This window comes from Elaeis guineensis, chromosome 7 (assembly GCF_000442705.2).
Source record: "Elaeis guineensis isolate ETL-2024a chromosome 7, EG11, whole genome shotgun sequence".
Lineage (NCBI taxonomy): Eukaryota > Viridiplantae > Streptophyta > Magnoliopsida > Arecales > Arecaceae > Elaeis > Elaeis guineensis.
The window spans coordinates 105142603-105154295 of record NC_025999.2 but is presented as its reverse complement, the minus strand read 5'-3'; the positions used below and the strand labels follow the sequence as shown (position 1 = coordinate 105154295).

Genomic DNA, 11693 nt, shown 5'->3' with positions numbered 1-11693 from the left:
TCTTTCTTTTTTTGTCCTTCCTTTTCTCATCAAAAAAAAAAATAAAAAAAATAAATTACTTTGACCCCTCCTGTGATTTGAGATAATTACAAAATCCCATCTAACATGTCAGAAATATACACATAACCCCTTAATCAAATATAAAAAATTAAAATAAAAAAAAATAAAAATTATTAAAATAATATATAAAATATTTTAAGATTCAAATAGATCAGATGTTGTTAGTAAGATCATTAATTTATTTAATAAAAAAATATTCATAAGGAGTTATGTATCATGATATAATAAAAGTTAAATAATAGTATGCATAGTTTCAAAATAGAGGGGATTTATGTAATTATTTCAAATTTTTATTTAATAGAAAAATATTCGTAAGGGTTACATGTCATGATACGTTAAAAGTTAAATAATAGTATGCATAGTTTCAAAATGGAGGGATTATGTAATTATTCCAAACTTCAAGGAGGTCATTGTAATTTACTAAAACGGAAAAAAAAAAATCTTCCCCCTGCTGGTCTTCTCAGCGCCCATCTCCTCTTCGCTCCTTGTTCCTCCTCTTTTTCTCTCTCTTCGTTTTTCTTTTTCTGTGCTTTGTTTTGTTTCCTCTCAAGAAGGCAACCTAACCTTGTTTTAGTTTAGGGGGAAGGGCGGGATTGTTCCCTTTCTTGAAAAAAAAAAAAGAGAAAAGAAAAAAAAAGAGAAGAAATTCTTTCGGGGGATTCCGTCCGATCTCAGCCAGGGGCCGGGAGGCCTCCAATGAGCGTGGAGAGACAATAAGCGCAGGGCGACAAATGGGGGCCAGAAAGGTCGGCAAGTATGAGGTCGGCCGGACCATCGGGGAGGGCACCTTCGCCGAGGTTAAATTCGCCATCAGCACGGAGACCGGAGAGAGCGTAGCCATGAAGGTCCTCGCCAAGAGCACCATCCTCAAGCACAAGATGGTCCATCAGGTATGCCTTATCATCTTCCCCTTCTGCGTCCTGGTGCTCCCTGAATTTGATAAGTCCCCGCCTGAATTATTGCGTCCTATTCTTATTATGTCCTGCTCCTTCATTCTTTTGACTCATAATTATAGAACGGGAAAGATCTTTCGATTGTACGGATAAAAAACATAAGCACTTGCTGCCCTTTTTCTCGAGTATAGGTTGTTCATTGATTTGGTTCAGGGAAGGGGGTTGATGAAAACAGTCCACTGTTTTTCTAACTCAGTAAATAGAAGTCTTCCTTGATGCCCAAAACATCATGATCTCGTTTCAAAGCTTGTTCATTAAATTCCAAAAATTCTTAAACTAAGAGAACCAGAGCAGGACCGAGATAAAGATATGCAATCCACAGTGCCATGAAAAGAAAGGATGACCTCTATAATTGATTGCTTAGAATCATAACATTGCTGACTTATTTCAAATGAACATAGGTTTTGGACATCTAAATCAGCCAAGACTTTGAAAAGGATGATCATCGTTCATCTGCTTTCCTTTTAATTTCTGTTTTCAGTAGCTCAACGCAGGATTCGAGATTGGATGATGAAGGTGGATGATCAACATCAATTTGACAGTGAGTCAAGGAGAGAAAAAGAAAATGTTCCCTAAAGGATTTTGGGGAACGTAGACATTCTACTTAGTTTGGTCCTGGCACGTACTTCTTTATGTCTTATTTTTCTTATTTATTTAAGAAATATTTCCCATTATCGTCATTCCGCAAATTTTGGTTCTCCTTTCTAATTCCAGGCTTTTTCCAACATTAATGTGTTCACATGCATCCAATATATTAGGCCACAAGCCCCTGAGAACACCTAAATTGCTAGCAGACAACACAGCACAGGACTTTCAGCTAACCTTGCATAGTGATGATGGCCAGATGATTTTCTGTACCAGGTAGTCTATTGCAGCACAGAGTTCTAGAAAAAATGGAGAGATGCTAAAAGTGATTAGAAACAAGTGTACTAGATAATTTCATGTAAGGCATGATCATCTCTCAATTTAGAGATAATCAGATCCCAGTTTCTCATTCTTGTGTTGCCCTTTACTTCCCTGCATCTGGTCAGAGCCTTTATGTTCCTCATAGTAAGATCCTCTTTGTTTGATATGTTTCTAAACAAATACAAGTTATTGCAAAATACAGTGAGAACAATGCACCATTGTAGGTAGTCTAGGAAACCCAGCATCTTTCCAACAGCAGGCTAGATGACATGGATGTTGAAAGTTCAGCTTTTTATACATGCTGGACACTTTAAACTCTTGAATGTTGCAGGACTTTCTGACAACTTTAATCATCAAACTATGATGACATTGTCATTTGATGCCCATGAATTGGACTTCTGTATGAAAGGGGTCAAGTAATGTTGCATCAAGCAACAGCCTTACCGATGTAAATCTGGTCCTATGGACCGTTCATTACATTATGTACACAAATCTACAAACATGTCACTTTGTTGGTTTTGTTTTTAGGATTATCATGTCAGATTTTTCTGCAAACCTTATGCTTAGAGTGTCACGTTTCCTGGTATCAATTATGAGAAAACTAAGGATGCATTTGGTTACACTTTTTGATTTTTGATTTTTAAAAAGTACTTTTTATTTTTTTTGATTTTTGCAATTGAGTAAAAGCAAAAAGTAAAAAATATGTTTGATAACTACGTTGCTATAAAGCAAAATGCCATGTTTGGGGACGGCAGGTGAAGAGCTCGACGAGGGAGAAGGGTTCGGGCAGGGAGGGAGAAGGGGTGGGAGGTGAAGAGCTCAATGAGGGAGAAGGGTTCGGGCTCTTTACTTTTTAGTTTGGCATTTTAGATATGCGGAAGCAAAAAAAGCAGAAAAGCAAGTTTTAGAAAGTAAAAAATTTTTGCTTTGTATATAAAGCAATTATTTTGATTTTTGATTTTTGCTTTTCATGGTGTTACCAAACATTGCTTTTTGATTTTTGCTTTTTAAAAATCAAAAAGCAAAAAAAGTACTTTTTTTAATGGCTAACCAAACGCACCCTAAATGTCAAAGTAATATCAATCCAACTCTCTGTAGGTTCGAGCTTTCTGAATTTCACCCACCAACAATAGGTAGGTGTTGAAACCTTCTTAAAAATCAACCTAATTTTACCTGCATATGTAGTAATGCAGGATAAATGCGACTTACTGCGGAGTCAATTTCTAAGTTTGGCATGACACAGCTGCCAGGCCTAGATTTGTTGTTCTACTTTTGGTTTCCAATGCCATCTCCATGTGAAATTTGGTCCCTAAATCTGCTTGTTTTGCTTTGCAGAAACTAACAAGCATGCTTACAACTTAATGAACCTGTACTGAAAGCCTAAGTTGAGTTGATTTAGTTCAGTTATTTTACAGTCATCTGTATTGAAAAGTTATAAACTTTGCTCAGTCGAACATCTTTTTAATAGTCTATACCAGGTTATGATAATATAAATCTCTATTTTTTCCCCATTGTTGTTCTTTTGTGGTCAATAATGGCAATCTGGTGCATGGCTTAGAGCTGAAAAAAGGACCTTGAATTATTAATACTGTGGCTACAATAACTTACACATTTATCTTTGTCAACAACTATGTATATCATGTAAATATCATCAGGGTTGCTTGCATTTAATGGGTTTATATTTTGAAAAAAAAAATCTCACATGGTATTGCGAACAAAGAATGAGGTTAGTTTTCGGTGGATACTATTGACATCACCAGATTCCACTGTTTGTTTACCTGCAACTTGTTATCCTCTATCCACAATCCTCGGAAACAATTTTGTTCAAATTGGTGTGTGGCTGTGTGCTTAATCCTTCTTTATGTCACTGTGATAAAATGCTCATGTCTCACATTTTGGTTCCTAGATCAAGAGAGAAATATCTATAATGAAGATTGTCAGGCACCCTAACATAGTCAGGCTACATGAGGTATGTCATTTTTTATTTATTATCATATGAATTACATATGATCAATCTACATTGTCAACAAAATACTGTATCCTATGCACTGGGTATACCTTTCTTGATTAAAATGCTTCACCATGCCAATTTTTCCTTTTTTTTTTTCAAGCGTTTGCTGATAATAGTTTGTTAATTGGATTTATCAGGTTTTGGTTAGTAGGACAAAGATATACATCATTCTTGAACTTATCACAGGAGGAGAACTCTTTGATAAAATAGTAAGGCTTCAGACAGTCTTTCACTAAAATAGGGGCTTTTTTGGTACTCCTATATTTTAGTAAATATATATGATGCTGAAATCCATGACATAGATTAGGCCAGTTTCAGAGCCAGGTTAAAGGCCAAGGCCAAGCTTGGGCAAAATATGAAAATGAATGGATTATGGATCAATGAAAGCCTTATGTAGGGTTGCATAATCTGTTTCTGATATCTTATGGCCCTAATTGTAATTCATCTTGCAATTTTATCTCTTTGCTTTGCTAATTCAACTGTCCAAATATTGAGAGCTGCTTCACTAGAAAACAAAAAGGATGGCAGACCAATTGAGAGGGTGTTATCTCATGTATAGAAGGTCAAGGAGTTCTTGGAGAAGTAGACTTTCAATATGTATATATGTGTCTGTGTATGTGTGTGTGTGTATTCAGGGATGTCGTGAATGATGAAGCAATCTGATTTGCGATCAGATCTGCACTTGTCTCTTCATTTTTGAGAGCTGATTTCAGATCTACAGCAGATAAGTGCTAATATCAGCTGTATATAGATTATCATTGATATCATGCCTTATCCTAGCTCTTGTGACTTCACGAATCCTTATCTACCCATTATTCCTTGTAAGGAGCTAGTTTTTGCTGCGACTGCAATCTTGTCTGGGAGCTTTTTCATGATCTATATTCACAAGAACTCAGTTGTTCTCCTCCTCTTTCTAGACCCTTGGATGCAAATTAGAGCATGTCTCCTTGTTAAGGTTGTGTAGATCTTTGTTGCACATTTCCATAAATAGGAGTTGGGAAGAAATAACTAAATATGAAGCAGACCCTAATTTTTAGGTCTAGAATTTGCAAATGGGATCCTGTAAGTTATCAAGTTGCACGCAGAACCGTAAAAATTTTTCAGAACCTTATCAAATTCTTTTTGGAAATGCATAACCAAATTCAGTAACATGTTGATAATAAGACTATCTTCTGGTTTATGTTTGAAAAACACCACAACTGCAGTATTGCAATAAATGATCATATTAGTCATTCTTATAACCCTTCCCTTTCTATTGGGTGAGGCAGACCACAAACAATCACCAATATAAGATGTGATGATGTTTATAGTTTTTTCCCCGTCCCTCTCTCCAAACTCAAAATCCTAAATTTGTCATAAAATGTGAATATATGCATTTAATATGCATTTTTGTCACTCACCTAATTACCAGTCATGATCTTCTAGCATTTGCTTTTGTATATCCATAATAAGCACTCATAGAATCTTACTCTTTTCTTAATTTTAACATCACCTTAAAATTTTTGACCTTCTTGATATGAAGAAACTGTTTTAAAATTAATGTCTTGAATATTTTTCTTTGTGCTGCTGCAAATTCTTCTTTAGCTTTGTATTATGAATCTTTAATTAAATTTGATCCCGTGATAACCTTTGCAATTCTATTTGTGCTCCTTTTCATTGTAGATTGGCAACACACTAACAGTTAAGTACAATTACGAATGCCTGTTTGCGTTATGTGTCTTCATGCACTAAAATGTGTTTGTTTTTCAAATTGTTCCATTGTGTCAACAATATGTCTCAACATAAAGTGCATTCCTATTGTCCTAATTTTTTTCCCTATGTGCAACCGTTTTCTTCTATAGCTTCCTAATATGAACTGTTATTTAAATATGCTTCTGTGGTAACCTTGGTCCTTTGCAACTGTATTTGTCTGCCTATTTGTAGACCAGTAGCATAAATTGAATGATTGTTTCCTTAAAGTATCTTCATGCACAAAAATGTGTTTGTTCCTCGAATTGGCCTTTCTTTATTTAATATGTATAAACATAATTTGCATTCCTTTATGCATTTTAATTCTTGACTACTATGATTGAACTCACAGATGAATGACAAAAACTCTTCCTTATCATTTCTTTGGTCAATCAACTAGCTGATATTAAATCTCAGCATGTTTATTTGTTTTCTTATCTTCATATACGTATATACATATGCAGGTTCAATGCGGAAAGCTTCATGTGAATTAATCTAGACAGTACTTCTAATCAGTGTATTAAATATGACATAGAAAGTATTAAAATTTTTATTATTTAATTTATATTATTTTATGTTTGATATTTTTTATATATTTTTTTAAAAATAATTAAATATAAAGATTTAATCACAAATCAACAAGTAACGTTCTTTCAATATGTACGGATGAAATTTGAGTTCAAATTCAGACCTGTTATGTGCATGATACGGAGATACACAGACGTGTGGTAGGGATTCAATAGATAAAAGAAGAGAAAGACAATTACACATGGGACCCATGGGATTAATGAAGTAAAATGGGGGGCTTCACGTGGTGCTGGAAGGTGGGAGTGATTTGAATTTGGTGCAGGGCCAGGTGTGGAGCAGAATTCAAAAGTAGTCATGGGAAGGCTGCGCTGGTTTCACGTGCGAGTTCGAGCAAGATTTTCACACGTGGGATTTGACGCAGTCTTTGGCATGGTGTGTGGGTCCAAGTGGGAGCTCACAACAGACATTCACGTGAGCGAGAACGAGTGGGTCGGAGCGCAATTTGTATTCAGACGTGGTCTGAGATGTGCAACAAAACGGAGCACGGGGCTTCACAACGGCTTGAGACACGGAAACAATGTCGTAGAGGCATTGTAACCGGTGCAGAAAAAAAGAAATCCGTGAGGTATGAAGAAATTGAATACGGTCAGGATTATAAGAGTTTTGAAAGGTATAAAAGGGATCCTAAGGAGAATAGAAAAATCATCCAAGAGAAGAGAAGACATAGAGAGAGGAGGCAGCATAGCTGAAGGCTACGGATTGACTTCTAAGAAAGAGGTGTTTAGAAGAGAGCTTTGTTCCTGCACCATCTCCACGCTTACATCATCTCGAAGATTAGATCTAAAGAGAAAGAAGAAGAGGAAGCCCAGCATGTTCTGAGAAGTTTGAAGGAAGAAAGAGAGATCATCAATCATCTTTCCATTGATTTTGAAATTTTTGTTACAATTTATATTTTATTTATTTGTTCTTTTAAATTTTTGTTACAGTTTTTATTTTATTTACTTATTTTTTTAAATTTTTTATAATTGAATTTTGCTTTTAATTAATGCATAAATTATTTTCTTGTACTTTTAAATTTTTGTTATTTACTTTTATTACAAGTAGAACTTAAGATCTAGATAGTAGATCTCAGTACGATTTTTTTTTTCATATTTTTAATTTTTATTTTCTGACTTAAATTATTTTTTTGAATTTTTTTATAAAATCAAAATTTTTAAATTATCATTGTCTTCTCTATGGAATCGATTCGACTCATTGCTTTCTACGTATTTTTAATATTTTTAAAAATTAGATTTAAATTGATAATCATGATATCCTAACGATAACATCGTGAGATATTAAATCTCTGAACCACCTTTTTAGACATCAATAGATCAATTTGGCCCGATCTGGTTCAACTTTCGCAGTCACTTGTCCTATTAAGCTCGAGTTTCTTAGGGGCTAACGTCTAGTTAATTTTAATTTAGAGGCTTGGGTTAATAAGGGATGCTGATTGGTTGTTTTTGGGCTAAAGAAGGGTGATGAAATCTTTACCTTATCTTGTTAATATGTGTTGTCCTTGAGTTGATTTGAGATGAATATGTACAATGAATTTCAAATAAGAGATTTTATGCAACTAAATTAGATGCATGAAATTAATTAAATTTGTTTCTAATTGCCACTGAACTTCATCTATCATTTGTCCAATTCTTTTAATCAACCTCATATCGTCGGAGGTGCTCATCTCTTTACTGCTGTAGCTTTTGAAGAAACTGTCAGTGCGGGATCTCCTAACCAAAGTTCATGGGACAAAGGAATTTCAGTTTTTCTATGGAACGGGATATCTCATTGTCTCAACAAATCTCCGTCATTCATCCTAATGGTTATCCTCCATTTTTCTCAGCTTTTTCCCTTTCTTTCTTTCTTTTTTCTCTTTTTCTTTTTTCCTTCTTTTCTTTCATTTCCTCTGCCTTCCTTTCTTTCATTTCCTTTTTTTTTCTTCTATTTTTTTTCATTTTTCTTCTATTTTTTCATTTTTTTTCTTCAGTTTTTCTTCCTTCTTTCTTCTTTCTTCTTCTCTTTCTGTGTGGATGGATTTCAATGTCTTGAGTCCATTCCGATCCTATTTTTTCACAAAAATGGGATAGAATTGTCGGGATGCTCCTCGTCCTTCTGGGATATAAAACCTTGCTCCTAATCTTTCATTCCAAATTGATGTAGCCTTGTTCAGATTAAAGGCCACAATAAAATTCTACAGCAAATCATGCTTCAGAATTGGATGAACTAAATTATCTTTCAGCATTCAAGTTTTATCTATGAAGAATATGGTAAAATAGCATGTTGAAGCAGATCTGATTTCTGATCTAGAAATCAGCAGAACTCTGCTGTACAGACCAGAGTAAAGTCAAGATACAAAAAAGGAATAATAGGAGAGCAAGCGGAAGACTAAGAGAATAAAGTAACAGAGTGGAAGAGAGGAGAACAGTTGGCCTGCGGTCTATTGCTTCTTAAAAGAAAAATATGTACAATCTCTCAATATCAATGTTAAATTAGATAGCATATTATGTTAACATATATTAGAATATATTATGTTAACATATATATATCATTGTATATATTTTCTGTATAATCTTGTTTAGAAAATATATCAATTAGGAGATCAATAAATTCATTGTACTTAGACGGTTCATTGTATCTAGATCCTATTATATGGTTCATTATATCTACATCTTTATTGCTCTATATATAGAGCCTCTTGTAATATGAAATATAATACAATCATTTTTTTCTATCTTTACCTATCTCTTTCTCTCTCTTTTAGTGTTTCTAACAAGGTTTCTAGATCCTATCTTCTACATGGTATCAGAGCTCGGGCGGAGAAAACCCTAGGTCCTTTCCGATGGTGATTACCCCACTATGTTTTCACTCTTTTCACGATGTATTTCCCTTCCTCCGACCAACCCATTTCTTAGGTCAGATCCTCCTTTTTCGATCTTTACAACTTGGGTTCGCTCTTTTTTTTTTTCTCTTGTTGTTGCGAGCTCCTTTCCATCCAAATGTCATGGCTAGTGTGGATGGTTCCTCCACTTCCTCTTGGCCCAGCAACATCTTTTCTTCTGTTGTCTCAGGTTCTTCGATTATCACCACTGACCGCTTGACTGGTGCTGTCAATTGCATGTCATGAGCGGCTTCTATTGAACTCTGATTTCAAGGGCAGGGATATGATGACCATTTGATCAAGACGGATGATGATATTCCTGTTACTGACTGTCCCAATTAGAAGAAAGTGGATGCTCAGTTGTGTGCACTTCTGTGGTAGTCTATTAATCCCAAGGTTATCTCAATTTTTTGACCTTACTGGACCTGCAACAAAGTCTGGATCAAGGCTAAAAATCTTTATACCAATGACATTCAGTGCTTCTATCGCATTGTCTGATATGGTTAGTCTCAAAATGCAAGATATGGATATGTCCACCTATGTTGGCCGAATTGAGACTCTTAAGAAATATATGGCCCTTATGCCCGCTGCTGCTATGCATGAGATCCAAACTGATAAGTTATTTTTATTACATGCTGAATATTAACTAACAATCTTATTTTTGATCTATGTTTCAGATGTCGGGTCGAAAAATTTTTTGAATTTTATTGTGCAAAGTTTTGATCCATCCGGAGTGCAATTTGCAACCTTTAACTAGTATCAGAGTCAGGTTGAGATTTAAAACATAGATCAAAATCAAATTTGATCAGATGAGATCTGATGTAGTCAGTAGATCTAAAGTAGTTTAGATTTATTTTTCAACATGTGTTAGCTAGATCTAATGTAGTTTTTATAAATGTGATATGTATAGGACTAGATTTTACATATGTGATATGTAATAGATTAGATCTAATTAATTTCTGAGTAGCCAAGTATTCTGAGTGGGTTGATCATCAGGCCTGTTCGGTCATAAGAGGAAGCAGAGATTAAAGTCCCTCTCTTGTCCATTCGAAGGATTCTCTTATGGCATGTAGGGATGCCGTGTGGTTATATCCCATGAAGAAGAAAAATGAAAGAAAAACTTAATTTTCTGTAAAATCTTAGATCCAAAAATCCTAGATTTTGATGCATAATTAAGTTGTTTAAATGTTAAAATTATTTTAATTTTTAAATTAGAATTTTTTATTATGCATGGATCAGTAGAGAATTAATGATACTTTGTAACCTACTGCTGGCACGCTTGTTGAGTTGACTCAATCTTTGTTGAGTCAACTCAATGCCTTGGTGGGTCAGCTTAGTCTGTAACTGAGCCGACTAAGTTGACAGACAGATGCTAGCAGGTACTGTTTGTCACAGATTAGTCGGCTTAGCCTTGTGATTGAGCCAACTCACTGTACTGAGCCAATTCAAGTCCAGAGTGAGTCGACTCAATTCTATGAACAAAAATTTTTGTATGAGATACAAAATTAATTTGGATTCAAGATTGATTTGACATCTGAGTTAGACCTATGAATTTAATTAAAAATTAAAGATAAAATTAAAAGATCTAATTGAAAATTCAGATTTGATACAAATTTCATAAGTCATGGATCACGAAAGTGGGTAGTTCAATTAGGTCTAGTGGGAGCGATTGATCAAATCGACTCAAGAGTTGATTAGGTTGGGTCAAGAGTGCTTCAGACCAACCTAATAATTGTAGTTTGGTCAGATCGATTAACAGTCATATATTATCGATCAACTTAAGACCTAATTTGGCTGAGTAGTTTGAGCCTAGATCAATAGGTTAATCTGATTGATTCTAATCAACTAATTTGGTGTCTAAGATAAGTACATAGATGATGATCAGAGAGCATCTCGTGAAAAGTGGTTGGATTATGATAACAAAGTGGGTGCTACGTGCTGTCCTCAATGTCTAGCAAATTACAGCATCAGCATGAGGATATGTAGACTGCCAGATAGATTCTGACCCATCTATAAGAGTTGTATAATGAGCATAGTCACGCAGCTCGCTTCAAAATATCCAAATGACTCTTCAAGATGAAGATGCATGAAGAGCAGTCGGTCCATGATTATTGTCTGATAATGATCAAAGACCTGGAAGAGCTTGAGAAGCTCGACATATCCATAGACAAGGAGCTACAGATTGATCTCATTTTGCAGTCTCTGATTGATTCATATGGGCAGTTTATAGTAAACTTCTATATGAATAAGATCCAGTGCACCCTCACTAAGTTAATGAATATGCTGATTATAATAGAAGGTACCTTGAAGAGTTCAAGGGGCTCTGTACTTTCTGTTGAGCGGATTTCTTTCAAGAAAAAGTCTACTAGGAAGAATAAAAAGTCGGAGAAGAAGAAGAAGGTGGAGGGAAAGATGAAGGAAAAGAAGGTAGCTCCGAAGAAAAAGGCTCCAAAGAAAGGAAAGTATTTTCATTGTAACTCTGATGGCCATTGGAAGTGGAACTGTCCTGTTTACCTGACAGGCCTGAAGAACAAGAGAGAAGACGAACCTTCTGAAGGTATGCTCATCATAGAAACATATCTGATTGTTT

The 11693-nt window shown here is 35.0% G+C and overlaps 1 protein-coding gene across 4 annotated transcripts in view; it reads left to right on the top strand.

Moving 5' to 3' along the window:
- The first annotated feature begins 542 nt into the window (after positions 1–542).
- LOC105047817 (CBL-interacting protein kinase 8-like) overlaps positions 543–11693 on the top strand; it is a 41608-nt gene continuing 30457 nt past the window's right edge. Inside the window, exons 1-4 of one of the 4 annotated variants that reach the window (XR_012142598.1) lie at positions 543–950; positions 3826–3888; positions 4068–4139; positions 6123–11660. Coding sequence is in view for 3 of the 4 variants with exons in the window: in XM_073260639.1 (XP_073116740.1) it covers positions 792–950; positions 3826–3888; positions 4068–4139; positions 6123–6152 (324 nt within the window). In the remaining variant the exon portion in view is untranslated. Of the gene's footprint in view, positions 951–3825; positions 3889–4067; positions 4140–6122; positions 11661–11693 lie in introns of those variants that run through there. The other 3 variants (XM_073260639.1, XM_010926904.4, XM_073260640.1) reach the window with 3 other exon arrangements.